A 17,739-nucleotide genomic window follows, 5' to 3' on the forward strand; every position below is an offset into this window, starting at 1 on the left:
CACAAGCCTGACTCACAGTGCCGGACGGTCACTTATGAGAATTGCAGACTTCATTCACTCTTCTCTTGGCACACACAACAGTCCTCCCACCTTTTCCCTTACTAATGGAGGGTGATCAGTCCTCCACAATAATAATTTCCCCAATACTTGCCTGCCGGCTGATGTCCTCCTCTGGCCAGTTCCTAGGCTTTGTTCTTGGTCTCCTCCTCCTCCACCTGTGGTTCTTGTGGAGGTTGCCGCAATTGGCCCTGCCCTGCACCAGCAAGAAGTCCCTCGGATCAAAGGTCCGGTGGTGCCAATAAAAGGGAGGTTTTTCCTGGCACAACAGGACAGGGGCAGTGGGCCCGGCCACCACTCAGAGGTCTCAAAACTCCTTGTCTCTGGGCTGGCTCGCCAGTAAATGTAATAGAAAACTTTCATCTTAAAGTGAGAAGACAAGACCACAAAGGATTTGAGAAACAAGAATTAATTTATTATTTGCACAAATAGGACACAGACCCCCACTCATGTGGAAAACAAAGGTCTGAGCCTCGAGCAAGGCTCAAGCATAATCTTTTATACCTTTGGTTACAGATATCATCATAAGAAAAAGAAGAAGTTATCCTAATTGGTTGTCACAGACAAAAGCCTATATATGGACTACCATTATCATACACCATCCGGATACATATGTTGATGCATATGTTGCTATCGATGCCCCTTTCTTACCACATATAGTTACTGGAACAGGTTACAAAGAACAGCATGTAGAAATATTTCTGTGCTTTACAGAAAGCTTGCAACACCACACCTCTGCCAAGCAATATACTTCCACTTTTATGTGACACGTCGACTTCTATCTCTAATACATCTTGTTATAATCCTAACAAATAATCATAAAGCACTTGTATTATAAAGCATTGGGGTCCTGCTTCAGGAATGAATATATGGGTAGACCCATAAAAGTTACATGGAAGGGACAAAAGAAGAGACTGAGATGGACAATGAATCAAACTATCCTAAAAGACAAGGAGTTCACACAAACGATGGAAAAAGAAATGGAATTTTTCTTTAAAGAAAAAAGAAAAGTAGAAACATCACTGCGAAACATCTGGGATACGGCAAAAGCATACATGTGAGGATTAGTGATTACATATATAGCAAGATGAAGCAAGAAAAAAAAATAACAATAAAACATATTACAAGATGAGCTTAAAAGACTAGAAATAGAACTGCAGAAGGAGCAGCAAAAAAATAAGAGAATAGAGAAAAGTGATGTAATAAAACATAAATTGAATTTAATAGCACAAGATGAAATGGCACACAAAGTTAAAATGTCGAAACAAAACTTTTTTGGACATGCAAATAAGCCAGATAGATTGTTAACATACAAGTTGAAAAAAGAAAATGAGAAGAAAATGATACACCAACTGCTAGATGAAAAGGGGATCCTTCATCATTAGAATGAAGATAAAAAGAAAATAACTCTGCAAAAAGAACCAATACATCATACTTCACATCATAACAGCAGCCAGAATTACATTTGCCCAGAACTGGAAACAGAAAGACTTAAAAAAGTGTTCGATTGTGCCAAAATGGATTAATTAACCCATTAGTTAAAAGACAGAGAGGAAACAGAGTATTATAAGATCTGGAGCATGTGGTATAAATGGCTAGAAGCTAGATCTAAAATTAATGCATAGAATATATATAACTCATTTATATAACTCATAGAATAGAATGCATAGAATAAATAAATGCATAGAATATATATAGAAACTCATATATAACTCATTTAACTCATGTTAAAGTGAAAACTGTATAAATTTATGAATATCATAAAAGATGATAAAGGTTAAAGGGATTATGTAAATATATATTATATTTAACATATAAAGAATTCATAAAATGTATACTAAAGGAGAACAATTGTATAACATAGCAAAAGATTTTATCTATTTAGATGTATAAATACAGAAATTACATAAATGTATATTGCAATAGGCTGTAAATGGAAAATATGTAATTAGAATTGATACCGATAACTGAATCCTGTAAAAGTGGAAATGTGATTTTAAAACTGAAAAGGTTGAATAAAGATTATTTTTAAAAAATGGTCATAACTATGACATACAATATTATGTATTTAAAAGACACTATACTGTATGACTACAAGAATAATGGTTATAATAATGGTATAATACTATGTATACTTAAAAAGGACTTGATACAGCCAGCACACTGTCATTGCAAAACTGGAAATGTGATGTATAATAAAAGAAAAAGTATAATAAAATATTTTTTAAAAAAGAAAATATTTGCAACTTTACGTTTTTAGTGAGAACTTCAAAAAAGCAATCTTATGTAATTCAAGAAAGCAAAGTAAGGAAATAATGCACAACAGCAATTAGCTAGTTTGAACATCACATACCAACTGATAAATTCTAAGCTTTAAGTTTCAGTATAATCCTACACCCATAAATGCATAGTGTTATCCACATTGGGATGCATCCAAGGGTGGTTGTAGAGAAAAGGCTGAGGAAGATGTTTTTGTAGTTGCTCTTCCTGTTTTGGAGTTGGAATTTTTCATATGGCATATATATCCTTAAGGGAATCTACTGCAATAGTATTTTCTATTGTATCTGAAGGCAAAGGATATCGTAAAACATTTTCACGACATTACAGGAAGGGATCTGCCCAAAGTATTTTTCATCTTTTGAATTCATTTTAAGCAAAGCTGATGCCTCCACAGCGTCTGCTTGAGTTTACTATCTGTGTTTCTTGCTTAGCTAGGGATTTGGCCATTAACGGTTTGGTTGGCATTTGCCCATTAATAGTTGTTTGTTTGCCATTTGTGACCTTCCTAGGGGGGCTTCCAACAAGCAAAGCCAATGGGGGAAGCCAGATAGGATTGTGAGCAATTAGAAGACAGCCTGTATCCACCTTTATAAGCATTATGTGCTTAGAACTCAAAGCATTGTTAGAGACCCCATACACCCACTTCATGGTCTATTTCTGTTGCTCTCCTCTGGGAGGAGGTTTTGAAGTATTTCTAGCAGGACTACCAGATTCTATAACAGCTTTGTTCCCTATGTCATCTGCCTTGTAAACTTGCAAGATTTGTTTCTCTCGCCATGTTTCCCCGAAAATACAACCCACTTAAAAAGTAAGTACTAGCTTGATTTTTACACGTGCACTCAATATAAGCCCTACCCCCCCCAAAAAATAAGCCCTAATTAAAACCCTGCCCACTCCAGGGTGCACTGGTAAAAATTAAGCTAGGGTGAGGATGGAGCTGCCCTACTGCTTACCTTCGGATAGTTGCAGCCTGGCCTTGCACACCTCAGCCCAGGGGTCCCCAACCTTTTGGACCTCAGGGACCACCAAGTTCATAATTTTAAATCCCGCGGACCATTAATATGAATCCCGTGCACTGCTTGCTGAAGTGCCTGGAGTCCCAGTGATGGGATGGGGTCCTTCAGGACTGTCCCTCGTCTCTTTTTCTCTCTTTCTCCCCCCTCTCTTTCTCTCTCATTCTCTCATTCTCTCTCCCCGCTCTCTCCCACTCATTCGCTCTCATCTATCTCTCTCCCCCTCTTTCTCTCATTCTTTCTCTCTCTCTCTCTCCCTCTCTGTCCCACTCATTCTCTCTCATTCTCTCATCTCTTTCTCTCTCTCTCCCACTCTTTCTCATTTCCTTTCTCTCTCCCCCCTCTCCCCCCTTTCTCTCTCATTCTTTCTCTCAGCAGCTCGGTGCCCCTCCTTCCCACATCTGAAGCATGCTGTTGATCTGGTCTTGGATGCTGCCCCTCCTTTGGCAGTTCTAGGGGCCTCTTTCGGGGAAGAAGGGGAAGGCTTGTTCAACCTGCAGCCCCCACAGTATTGATCTCTGGCCAGGCCAATTTCCACCTCAGCTGCCAACACATACCAGCACTGAAGGTCTCTGGGAGCCCCTCAGGAACAACAGCTTTGGTAGGCATACTCATTGAGGCTATCTTTGTAACATTCCATGAGGGCCCCTTAGGACCACCCCTGCATATGGCAAACCAGCTCATGAAACTCCTGGGTGTATTTCGCCACCGATCTCTGCCTCTGGTTTAGGGTTTTCATCCTGGTTCTAGCCTTTTGTTCAGCTAAAGGGTCATCAAAATGCTGTCATAAACAAGTTCTAATCCCTCAGCAGTGGGGAATCCTCATTATGGAGGGCAACCATCCACTCAGCTGCGGTCCCCTCCAGGACCATGGTGACACACCTCACCCTTGCTGCTTCTGAAGTGAAATCCTCCCCATAATCCTGCATGTGATTCCAAACTTGGGCTAGAAGAATTCCAAAGCCTTGGGATCTCCTCTGTATTTTACTCCCAGTGGTGGAAACTTTGGAATTCGGTGTCTCTGGGGGATTCCCCCCCCCGGGGGTGCCTGGGCTGCAGCTGCCATTTGAATTCCTGCAGCCTACACTGGTTCTGGGCAGGCTCTGGACCTCTTCTGGGTCTGTTCCCCTCCCAGTTGCTCAGCCTCCATATATGCAGGTAAGGCATACCTTTCACATACTCTCTGACTTTCAAGAGCCTCTTTCAGGAGATGCAGGGCCTGAGTCAGCAGGAGGTCTTTTTTGTCAGCTTCCTGCCAGGCAGCCTCTCCACGCCGGTGTCTGGGAGCTGTTACCCTTAGGGGAATCTCCTCTGGCACCTCCATCCATCCTACACCCAGCAACCATTTGGCTCGGATTGGCTTTTCTTCAATCCACTTCAACTCTTCCCAGTTGCAGCGAGAGTAAGGGGGAGTCAACCCAGCAGTTCCCATGTCCTCATGGTCGCTGCCTTGGTTAGACATTCTTTGCTCAGCCCCCACGCTAGAATGTTCTCCAGGATGACCGATAAACCAGATCTTGCTTAATGTCAGGTGTGCCTCCATTCAAAAACCAAGAAAGGAAAACCCCAACTCCATGTTTGTAAAGAAAGTTACTTTTATTGTTTGAACTGATAGCAATGAAAGAAAAGCAAGATCTGAAGCAAAAGGTGTGAAAGTTACATATTGAAAGTATCCCCAAATCCCTTCCCCAAAGACCATGGGTAAATGTCCAATCCCCATCCCAATTGGTGTCATGTGGGCAGCATCTTCAGATGTTTTCGTCCATCTGGTATTCCAGGATGGGTTACCTTGACTGGGCATAAACAAGTCCATATAGCTGCGCAGTAGACCATAGAAGCAATCCTCCCTATTTGTTCACATCTCTCTCCAGCTCACATCTCCCACCCATTACTATGGCAGCTGATAGTAGGAAAACATCATAGAGGCTGACACTTTCTCTGCTATTTTTTTTAATGTAGTGCTTTGTAGTGCTTTGTCTTCCCATGCCTCCGTTCTGTTTTTCATTTGGTTCTCTTTTAGGCCAGTTTGGTCTCTCTAGTAGTCAGCAAGCCTTCCTGGCATACTAACTTCAGTGCATCTTCTTCATTGTCCTTCAGATATTCTTCCAAAGCCCTTTTTTCTTCTTTGACTATCTGATGTACTTGAAACATTCCATGCCGACCTATTTGCCTTGGTATGTAGAGTCTGTCAATGTCACTGTGAGCATGAAGAGCATGAAGAGCATGATTCATTGTCATTATTTTTCTGGTCTTTCTATCCATTACTTTTAATTCTATTTGAGTCCAGTTCACTATTCCAGCTGTGTATCTAATGACTGGTATTATCCAGGTGTTGATTGCCTTGATGGTATTTCCTCCATTGAGTCTGGACCTTAAGATCTTTTTCACTCTCTTGATATATTCACCTCTAACCTTTCTTGACTTCAGTATGCTTGATGATGTCAGCTTGAAAGATACACAGGTATTTCTAGTAATCATCTTCATCCAGACTTTTAATGTTATTTTCATCTTGCATCTTCAGTTTTCACTATTTTCCTTTGTTTGAACACTCACTAGAGTGTGGCACATTTGTCAAATCCAAACTCCATTACAATATCTTGGCTACATATATGAACACTGTTGAGCAGCGATTCTATTTCAGATGGAGTTTTTCCATACAGCTTTAGATCATCCATGTAAAGAAGGTAGGATAGTCTGGCAGATGTATTTGATATTTGATAGCCATGGCCTGAGTTATTCAGTATTGTTGACAGAGGAAACAGTGCAATGACAAATAGTGAATCTCCTTGAAATATTCCTCTCTTGATATTAACTTCTCCAAGTCTCTCATCATTGACCTGCAATTGTTTCTTCCATTGTGCCATCGATCTTTGCACAAAGCTTCTGATGTTTCTACTGATTCCTGTTATTTCTAGGTACTTGATTATCCAGTCATGTGCCAGAGAATCAAATGCCTTTTTGTAGTTGTAATCCATGCTACATTCAGGTTGATCTTCCTTCTCTTGCAGTTTTCCAAAATCATTTTGTCAATTAGCAGTTGATCTTTTATTCCTCTGCTATTGGGGCCGTGTCCTTTCTGCCCAGGTGGAAAGAGATTGCTTTCAACTTGATGCTGTTGGACTGCATCAGCTATCACACCAGTTAACATTTTGAAAGTTGTTGGTAAGCAGGTAATTGTCCTGTGGTTGCCTGGTGCTGCCCCTTTTGCTGAATCTTTCATTATCATTTGCTAGATGTTAGCCACTCTTCAATTTCACCTCCTTGTAGTATGTTGTTAAACTGCTTGGCAATGAGTGGGAATAAACCAGTTAGATGTTTCAACCAAAAACCATGCAGTTCATTTTCACCTGATGCTGACCAATTCTTGACCTTCTTTGCTCTTTTCTCTACCATTTCTGCTGTTATTACTAGTTCTTTCATTTCAACTTCTTTTTTATTCTTATCCACCTCTGTTAACCAAGCTGCATCCTTGTTGTATTTCTTTGGGTTATCCCATATCTGTGTCCAGAACTGCACTGTTTCTTCCTTGTCAGCTAATGACAGATTCACTGCAGTTTCTCCATTGATAGATAGAATAGAATAGAATAGAATAGAATAGAATAGAATAGAATAGAATAGAATAGAATAGAATAGAATAGAATAGAATAGAATAGAATAGAATTTTTTATTGGCCAAGTGTGATTGGACACACAAGGAATTTGTCTTGGTGCATATGCTCTCAGTGTACATAAAAGAAAAGATACCTTCATCAAGGTACAACATTTACAACACAAATGATGGTCAATATATCAATATAAATCATAAGGATTACCAGCAACAAAGTTACAGTCATACAGTCATAAGTGGAAAGAGATTGGTGATGGGAGTGATGAGAAGATTAATAGTAGTGCAGATTTAGTAAATAGTTTGACAGTGTTGAGGGAATTATTTGTTTAGCAGAGTGATGGCCTTCGGGAAAAACTGTTCTTGTGTCTAGTTGTTCTGGTGTGCAGTGCTCTATAGCATCGTTTTGAGGGTAGGAGTTGAAACAGTTTATGTCCAGTGTTAAGTTCGGGAAGTAACGAGGCTGGAGACCAGGGTAGTGACAACAGCTCTTTAATATATAGTGAACCCAGCAACCGGGCTGGGGAAAAACCTCTCCTTATATACAGTCTAACCGGCGGCTTCAACCAATCAGCAATGTGCTTGTTTCCCGCCAAAATATTTAAAGATACATTACACTCCTTCCCTCCCAGAAAACACTTTACCCCTATTTACATGATATTTACATATTATTTTTCAACGTAATCACGCAAATAGACTGTGCGTCTCCTGACTCTTTCGGACCTGCGCAGTTCATTCCCTGGGAGTGGGTCGAGCTGACCGGAGGGGCTGTTTGCTCCTCTCAGTTCCTCCTCTAGGCTATCCGGCCCTGGATTATTTGCAGAGTCGTCCCTGCTGTTTTCTAATGGAACCTGTTGGCGTCGCTGGACCTCCGGGAACTCAGATAAGTCCTGCGATTTTCCCGGGTTTGAGTCAGCTGTGGATTCAAACATTGTATAGTCAGGGCCTGTTTCGTCTAATTCGGATTGTTCGGCTATGCGTTTTCGTATTTGGTCTATGTGGCGCCTCCATACTCGGCCGTCTTTTAACTCCACCAAGTATGATTTTGGACCTGTTATGTTTAGGATTTGTCCTGCTACCCAGATTGGGCCTTCACCATAGTTGTGTGCCCACACTTGGTCGCCTATTTCCATCCTCTTGTTTTTCAAGTCCCCCCTTGTAACCCTCCGGTGTATAGTTTGGATTTAAACGGTCTAGTGGGCACCTGAGCTTTCGGCCCATTAATAATTCTGCTGGGCTTCTGCCGGTTGTGACACAGGGGGTTCTGTGTTGGACGGCCAGGAAAACATCGATTTTTGTTTGCCAGTCGCCTGGCTTGATTCTGGACAATGCCTCTTTTGCGCTCCGGACGAAACGCTCTGCAAGGCCATTCGTCGCAGGGTGGAAAGGCGCCGAGAGGGCATGTCGGATGCCCTCTTCTGCCAAGTACTCCTCAAACTGGGTTGCCGTGAATTGCGGGCCGTTATCGGAAACTAGTGTGTCGGGCAACCCATGGGTTACAAATAGGTGCCGTAGGACTGAGATCACGGCCTCGGCTGTCATGGATCTCATGAGAATGATTTCCAGCCATTTGGAGTAGGCATCGACTACTACCAGGAAGGTTTGGCCGTGGAAGGGGCCAGCAAAATCAATGTGGATTCTCGACCAGGGCCCTTGGGGTCTCTCCCATTCCCGAACCGGGGCCGTTGGGGGTAGCGGTCTGGACTCTTGGCAGGCCTGGCATTTCCTACCCTTTCAGCAATTTCCGAGTCCATTAAGGGCCACCACACATAGCTTCTCGCTAGACCCTTCATCCTTACGATCCCTGGGTGACCCTCGTGGAGGAGATCCAACACCTTTTCCTCAATTTCTCTGGGATCACCACTGATCCCCCATAGCAGGCACCCCTTGAGCCGAAAGTTCCCACGCTTTCTTTACAAACTCTTTAAAACGCCGCCCGCGCAGCGGCCACCCTCTTGTACCCAACCAAGTACAGTTCTCAAAATAATGTCCGGTATGACGCCCGAGCCACCTCCTTAGACGTGACTGGGCCAGAGTCCAGAGAGTCAATTAACAGTATGGGCGTCCCCGGAGTGGGGTCCTCGATCGCCCCTGGTAGTGGGCATCTGCTTAATGCGTCCGCATGCCCCAACTCTTTTCCTGGTCGATGCCGCAGTTTGTAGGAGTAGGCGGCCAAAAAGATAGTCCATCAGGTCAATCGGGGCGAAAGTGCCACAGGCGTTGGGCGGTCGCCAGCCAGTAACCCTAACAGTGGTCTATGGTCTGTAACAATTTCAAAGTCTCTACCAAAAACGTATTCGTGAAACTTTTTTACCCCTGACACTATAGCTAGAGCTTCCTTATCCAACTGACTATAGTTCCTCTCTGTCGAGGACATCGTTCTGGAGTAGAAGGCTATTGGGGCTTCTGTGCCATTTGGAAGCCTGTGGCTGAGCACAGCCCCCACCCCGTAAGGGGAAGCATCGCAAACTAATACCAATGGCATTGTGCTATGATACTGAATCAGTAAGCTATTGCTCGAGAGTAGGTTTTTTACTGCTTTGAAAGCCCTAGCTTCCGTCTTTCCCCAAGACCAAGCAGTATTCTTTCCCAGTAACTTATGTAGCGGCTCGGCAACGGTTGCCTTATTTTTCAAAAAGACCGCGTAAAAGTTCACTAGACCCAGGAATGCCTGTAGCTCTGTTTTGTTTTTGGGCGCTGGGGCCTTCTTATTGCCTTGACCTTGCTCTCAGTGGGGTGGATTCCTTCCTTGTCTATTCTGTAGCCCAAGAACTCTACGGATTCTACCCCTATTTGGCATTTGTTCACTTTAACCTTTAGACCGGCTGACCGGAAAATGCCCAGAACTTTTCTCAAACGCTCCCCCAATTCTTCTAAATTTTCGGCTGATACCAATACATCATCAAAATAGGGGACTACCCCCGGGAGCCCTTGCAGAAGTCGCTCCATTAAATTTTGAAATAGACCAGGAGCCACACTCACCCCAAACTGTAACCGGGTACACTTGAAAGCACCTCTGTGAGTCACAATTGTCTGGGCTTCGGCTGTGTTGCCGTCTACAGGCAGTTGTTGATAGGCTTGGGCCAAATCTAATTTGGCAAAAACGTGCCCTTGCCCCAGCGAGTGCAGCAAGTGTTGCACCACGGGGACCGGGTAAGCGCTTTTTTGCAAGGCTTTGTTTAACGTTGCCTTGTAGTCAGCGCAGATTCTAACTGACCCATCTGGTTTCACTGGGGTGACGATTGGCGTCTCCCACTTTGCATGATCGACTGGCACCAGTATCCCCTGACTGATGAGCTTGTCTATCTCCCTGTCAATCTTGGGTTTAAGGGCAAAAGGGACCCTCCTTGCTTTTAACCGTATGGGGGCTACCTGGGGGTCTAAATTGAAGGAAATAGGGGTCCCCTTGTACTTGCCCAGGCAGTCCTTGAACACATCTTCGAGTTCGTCCATGAGTGTGTCTTTTAGGTTAAAGTCACTTCTGTAGATGCCAGTCACTCCCATGCCCAATGCACGGAACCAGTCTAGTCCCAACAAACTTGGCAGGGTCCCTTCGACTATCGTGATGGGCAGGGTCTTCTTGTGCGGTCCGTACTCGACGCAGACGGAGGTGGTCCCTCGAACAGGGATGCGATTCCCTTGGTAGTCGTGAACTCTTAGCCGCTGTGTTTGCAGTTTGCGTTTGGCGATTTTCGGCAAAGCCTTCGCAAAAGTGTCCCAGGACATGATTGTGATCGCTGACCCTGTGTCCACTTCTAGTCGGCACGGCACTCCTTCGATTTTTGGTTTTGTGAAGATTTTCTTCTCGACGCGGGTTGCTGCACGGCCTACTATCACGGTCGTTCGATTTGAATTCGCGCCCTTTTTGTTTTGACCAATCACGGGTCGCCTAGCCGATCCCGCGCTCTGATTGGTTGGTTTGAATTTTCGGCGGGAAGGTTGGGGTGCTCGACAGACTTGAGCCAGGTGCCCCTTCTTCTCGCACCGCCGACATGTAGCGTCCTTGAACTTGCATCGTTGACGCTGGTGTTGCCCTCCGCAACTTCCGCATTCATCCCGGGCTTCTTTGCCCCTTCTCCCGGTGAGGCAAACTCCTTCCTCATCCTCGCCGTCTGATTCGGTCTGGATTTCTTCATTGTGGACCGGGGTTAATTTCGCGCTCGCCGTTGCCGTGAGTGGCTTTTGTAGGGTTTCCGCCGCTTGGGTGGACATCTCATGAGCTCTGGCTTCGTCCAGAGCGTTTGCCAGCGTTAGATTGCTTTTTGATAGCAGCCGCCTCCGCAAACGAATGTCTCTGACCCCACGGATGAGTTGCTCTAACAGCTCCTCATCCAAGTCTCGGTACCCACAATCCTTGGAGGCTTTTCTCAGGGCGGCCATGTAATCGCTGATGGATTCGCCCTCTTGCTGTCTGCGCTCTCCAAATTCAAAACGCCGTACATATTTGGACGGTGTTGGCGCGAAATGGTTCTTCAATAGATTTTGCAGAGTTTGCCACGATACCGATTGTACCGGCGTTGGCTCTGCCAGGGCTTCCGCGATGTCGATGACCTCGGGACCGCAGTGGCTCAGGAAATACGCCCTTTTGCGGTTGTCTGGAACTCCTTGCAGTTCGTTTGCCTCGAGGAAGCTCTCGAAACGGGTCATGTACGTTCCCCATTTCTCCCTGGATGGGTCAAACGGCGCGGGCGGAGTGTAGCTGGCCATCGCTGCGTTTCTGCCCTGAGTTTGCTGGGTTCGGTTCTTTCGCGTGTTCAGCTCGTTCCTGGTGCTCTTAGCCTCGAGATCCCACCTTCGTCGCCAGTGTTAAGTTCGGGAAGTAACGAGGCTGGAGACCAGGGTAGTGACAACAGCTCTTTAATATATAGTGAACCCAGCAACTGGGCTGGGGAAAAACCTCTCCTTATATACAGTCTAACCGGCGGCTCAACCAATCAGCAACGTGCTTGTTTCCCGCCAAAATATTTAAAGATACATTACATCCAGGATGTGAGGGATCTGTAAATATTTTCATGGCCCTCTTCTTGATTCGTACAGTATACAGGTCCTCAATGGAAGGCAGGTTGGTAGCAATTATTTTTTCTACAGTTCTATTTATCCTCTGAAGTCTGTGTCTTTCTTATTGGGTTGCAGAACCAAACCAGACACTTATAGAGGTGCAAATGAAAGACTCAATAATTCCTCTGTAGAACTGAATCAGCAGCTCCTTGGGCAGTTTGAGCTTACTGAGTTGGCGCAGAAAGAATATTCTTTGTTGTCCTTTTTTGATGATGTTTTTGATGTTAGCTGTCCATTTTAGATGTTGCAATATGATAGAACCTAGAAATTTAAAGGTTACTACTCTTGATACTGTGTTGTCTAGTATTGTGAGAGGTGGAATTATGGAAGTTTTCTCCTAAAATCTACCACCATTTCAACAGTTTTGAGTGTGTTCAGTTCCAGATTGTTTCGGTCGCACCACAAGGCTAGTCGTTCGACCTCTCATCTATATGCAGATTCGTCATTGTCTCGAATGAGACCAATCACTGTTGTGTCATCTGCAAACTTCAGTAGTTTAACAGATGGATTGTTGGAGATGCAGTCATTGGTATACAGAGAAAAGAGAAGTGGGGAGAGCACACAGCCTTGGGGGGCCCCTGTGCGAATTGTACAGGTATTTGATGTGACCTTGCTTAGCTTCACCTGCTGCTTCCTGTTTGTTAGGAAGCTAGTGATCCACTTACAAGTCTGTTCCGGTACTTGTAGCTGGTTTAGCTTAGTTAGAAGAATGTCTGGAATGATGGTATTGAATGCTGAACTAAAGTCTACAAAAAGGACCCTTGCATAGGTCTTTGGAGACTCAAGATGTTGTAAGATGTAGTACAAAGCCATATTAACAGCATCATCTGTTGATCTATTTGCTCGGTATGCAAATTGCAAGGGGTCTAACAGCGGATGGTTTTCAAGTAGATGGTTTTCAAGTAGAAAAGCACTAGACTTTCAAAGGTTTTCATGACTACAGTTGTTAAAGCAACTGGTCTGTAGTCATTCAGTTCCTTGATGGTGGGCTTCTTCGGCACTGGGATTATGGTAGACCGTTTGAAGCAAGAAGGAACATAGCACATCTCTAGTGATTTATTGAAAATATGGGTGAAGATGGGGGCCAACTGGTCAGCACAGACTTTTAAGCAAGAAGGAGTTATCTTGTCTGGGCCTGGAGCTTTTCCTGGCTTTTGTCTGTGAAATAGGTCCTGCACTTCCTTTTCTGTGATCACTAGGGGTTGTGAACCCAATGGGATGGGGTCAATTGGCTGTTGTTGGTGTGTCTGAGATGGGGGTTGTGGAGATAGGTGGCTGTAGTTTCCTTTCAAACCTGCAGTAAAACTCATTCAGGTCATCTGCCAGTTGTTGATTACCTTCAGCCTGGGAAGGAGGTTTGCCATAGCCGGTGATATTTTTAAGAGTTTTCCACATGTTTGCTGGTTCATTTGCTGAAAACTGATTCTTTAGCTTTTCAGAGTAGCTTCTTTTTGCTGCTCTGATCTCCCTTGTTAGTGCATTTCTGGCCTGATTGTACAGCATTGTATCACCTTTTCTGTAGGTGATTGGATTGTTTCTGATTGGATTAAAACTGAAGGTTCTGCCTATAATTTGCAATTTGAGCATCATATCTGCTAATCTTCTTGGCTATTGGTGTTATTTGCTGCTTTATTATTTCCAGTCCTTCCTTTTTCCTAGATTTTCCAATCTAATCTTCCATTTTTGTGGTGCAGTCTTTAGTTTTTTTTCTCTCTGTTGATTTTGAATCCCAGGTACTCAGTTATAACTGCAGCTGTGCTGTACATTAGTTGGTTTCTTTCGTGCAATGAGTTGGTGCTTATGTTTGATACTGCAGTATTTGTATCTTTTAATGCTTGTGCTAGCTGTTTCTTTGGAACACGCTTTAATGCAGGCAGCCTTATTCTGATGTTTTTGTGCTGTTCTAAATGCTCAGTTATTCTTTGCTTCAGTTCTTTTACTTCTTTCATTATACGGTTTTGTTCTTCCTGTGGCAGAGGAGTGGGTGCCTGGTTTCTAAATGAAAACAATTGTTTATCTCTGTTGGATTCTTCTACTACCGAATTTCCCTGGTTTGCCTCTATATTCTGAATTACTTCTGGCAAGGCTTTGATTTCTTTGCCCTCTTCCAATTCTGCTTCTGTGAATGCTTTATTTCATATTATAAACTGATGTTGATCTGCTAGCCTCTGTTCTGTTATTTCTGATTCTGGATGTTATTCTTTCCAAAACTGGTGCATTTTTTTCAAATATCCTCTTCTTGTTGGGCTTGCTCTGTAATAACAGATCATTATTTCTTTGTTTTCAATCACTGTATATTTGCAACAGGTAAACACCTTTTCTTCCAGTAGTTCTGCAGTTGTTGGCCCTGGTGGCTCAGCCAACAGTCCTGAGTCCTGTAGCCCATTTTTCACCAGATATCCAGGAACTCCAACATCTAGTGCAGACCTTGTTTACCAGGGCAACATTCGAGCCAGTATGGTTTTCTGAAATTTACATCTCACCATATTTTTATGGGAGAGACACTGTTCTGTCTGAATCCTCTGATGAGACTTGTCCAGTATGGTTGAACCTCTGGCATAGCTCTTATCTTCCTCAGATCACACAATCCCAACTACATCAAGGTAGTGCCTCACTGGGGAATTATTATTATTATATACTTTATTCATTAAACATGAAACTCAGTCAACTGGACATTCAAAAATGCATCCCAAATACCATTGACTGGTGCTATTGATTGATATGGGTTGCTGGCAGCATCCTAGGTACCTAGGAGTACCAAGTACCAAGGTACCTACCAAGTACCTTCTTAAGATGTACGATGTTCCAAGTAGTGCAATTTTTTGCAGTTCCACTGGTGTTATTGCAGGAAATTGCAATTTGTTGATGTATCTTATAAAATTCTTCGACATGGTACCAAGTGCCCGGATGACAATAGGTATCACTGTTATCCATTATTATTATTATTATTCATTAAACATGAAACTCAGTCAACTGAACATTCAAAAATGGATCACAAATACCATTGACTGGTGCTAATGCTTGATACGGGTTGCTGCCCGCATCCTAGGTATCAACCAAGTACCTTCTTAAGATGTACAATGTTCCAAGTAGTGCAATTTTTTGCAGTTCTGCTGGTGTTATTGCAGGAAACTGCAATTTGTTGATGTATCTTATAAAATTCTTGGACATGGTACCAGGTGCCCTGATGACAATGGGTATCACTGCTACATGTTTCATCCATAGCCATGTAGTTTCGATGACCAGGTCACGATATTTCATGATTTTTTCCAGTTCTTTTTCTTCGACTCTGGCATCTCCTGGTACCAAGATGTGAATAAATTGTACGTTTCGGTTTTTGACAATTGTGATATCTGGTGTGTTGTGTTCCAAGTGACGATCCGTCTGTATTCGAAAGTCCCACAAGATCTTCACCTTATCATTTTCTATAACTTTTTCCACTTTATGTTCCTATGACTTTTTGGATACAGTTAAGTTGTATTTTTTATATAATGACCAGTGGATTAATTTAGCAACTCGGTTGTGTCTAGCTTTGTAATCAGTTTGTACGATTTTGCTGCATTCACATATTAAATGTGTAAGTTTCCAGGGTATGCAACTGTAATGTGACTGGGACAAAAGCACAAAACTTGGACAACTGAGGAAAATTGAGAAACCATCAAATGAAACTGTCAGCCAGGGGATTTCAAAAAAGAATAATGTAACTGTGGAAGGAAAAACACCCAGAAAGCAACATAACTGAACAATTATTATTATTATTATTATTATTATTATTATTATTATTATTATTATTATTATTATTATTATTATTATTATTATTATTATTTTATTGAAAAAGTTTTTAAAAAAACAAAGACATTTTCGCCCCTTTTTCCCCCCCTCCCTCCCAGAAAACCCCCTTCCCCCCTCCCTTCCCCCCCCCCGGCTTCCCGGGTCAATCACAAGGTATTGTTATACATAAACCAAACATAGAATAAAATTTTCCCTTCCAATCCAATTAGCCTCATCCAAAGCTTTTCATCTCCCAACCCCCTCCCCATTAAATAAAATAACTTTCTAATTCAGTGGTTCCCAACCTTTTCTTGTTTGAGGCACCCTTGGAAAGCCTTTCAAAAGTTCCCGGCACCCTTATAAGGAAATAGGCCACAGGCCCCAGTCAAAGTTACGACGGCATTGAAAAAAAGTGACTCCCAACCATTTTCCACACTTACAACCATTGCAGCATCTCTTTCGGTGACGTGATTTTACATTTGGATGCTTGACAACAACCAGTTTGTATTTATGCCAGCTGCAGTTTTCCTGGAGGTCACATGATCCCCTTTTGTGACCTAGTCAATGGGGGAAAGCCAGATCCACTTAACAACCTGCGTTACTAACAACCGCAAACTTAACAACCGCAGTGATCCACTTAACAAACAGGACCAGAAAGGTTGCAAAGTGAGGCAAAACTCACTTAATCCATTTTTCCTTAGCAACATCAATTGGGGAGAGGAAGGCTCCTTTGGGGTCGTAAGTCGAGGACTACCTGTACTGTATATACGGGATACGGTACTCAACGTCAACCCCCTCGAGGCTGGTAGGGAAAAATAAAAATAAATGAAAATAAACTAGAGAATGAAAAATCGCCTCCCAGGAGGGCATGCAAACAGCACCCACTCTTTTGACGTTAAGCCTGTGGCTTTTAGCCTGTGGCTTTTATTCCGACTGGAATAAAGAACCCTGCCCAAGCACGCCTTGCAAACGGGCGGTATTCCTTCCCGTTAGGGTCCTCGCGGAGGAATAGCAAAGGAGAGACCCCCCCCTCACCCTCCCTTACTTGCTCTGACCCTCGTCCTCGCTCTCCACAAACCCGGCGCTGCCAGGAAACCAAAAGCGGAGGTGCGCAAAAAGAAAAAGAAAAAAGACGCGTTAAGTGCAGCAACTGCGGCGTCGTTCTTTTGGCCGCAGTTCTTATTTCTCCGCCCACAATTTCTTGGAGCAAAATTTTCCTGAGGTCAGTGCTTGGCGCATGCGCAGAGAGCGGTGTCTTGCCTCGAGACGCCTTTTGCGCATGCGTTGATCGGATAGCGTCACTTCACAGCCCTTGTAACGAGATCCTCTGGTCGCGTATGCCAAGTCGAGTCTGAATTGAAGAAGGGGGTTCTTTTTTAAAATAATAATAATAATAAAATAAAATAAAAAGAGCCGGGCGAGTTAGAGCAAACCTTGATCGATGCTTTCTCCGAGTGCATCGGTAGTCCCCTCCCTCCCCCTCTCCCGCCAAGAGAGAATGCAATTTTTTCCCTGAAATTTTGACGGCACCCTCAAAAGATCTCACGGCACCCCTTAGTGCCGCGGCACACCGGTTGGGAACCACTGTTCTAATTATTCAAAGGCAATCTGATATTTCTTAATCTGATATCTGTTTTGTAGATAATCAATCCATTTTTTCCATTCAATTAAATATCTTTCCTGCGTATTGTCTTTTAAAAACGTTGAGATTTTAGCCAGCTCAGCCAAATTAATGACTTTCAGTATCCATTCTTCTATTGTAGGTACCTCTTCTTTCTTCCAATATTGTCCAATCAACAGTCTTGCTGCTGTTATTAAATTCAGAATCAGTTTAGTCTCAGTCCCTGTACAATCCGTTATAATTCCCAAAAGGAAAAATTGTGGCAGGAACTTTATCTTCTTCTTCAGTACATTTTGAATAATCCACCAAATTCTTATCCAAAAGGCCTTAATTTTC

At 43.3% G+C, this 17,739-nt stretch overlaps 1 protein-coding gene across 1 annotated transcript in view; it reads right to left on the reverse strand.

Moving 5' to 3' along the window:
• Positions 1 to 6,917: 6,917 nt before the first annotated feature.
• AGAP1 (ArfGAP with GTPase domain, ankyrin repeat and PH domain 1) overlaps positions 6,918 to 17,739 on the reverse strand; it is a 457,470-nt gene continuing 446,648 nt past the window's right edge. The window contains exon 5 of the mRNA XM_058185245.1: positions 6,918 to 7,869. Within this exon, the coding sequence (XP_058041228.1) occupies positions 7,795 to 7,869 (75 nt within the window). The 3' untranslated portion in view covers positions 6,918 to 7,794. The remainder of the gene's footprint in view (positions 7,870 to 17,739) is intronic.

Source organism: Ahaetulla prasina, chromosome 1 (genome assembly GCF_028640845.1).
Source record: "Ahaetulla prasina isolate Xishuangbanna chromosome 1, ASM2864084v1, whole genome shotgun sequence".
Lineage (NCBI taxonomy): Eukaryota > Metazoa > Chordata > Lepidosauria > Squamata > Colubridae > Ahaetulla > Ahaetulla prasina.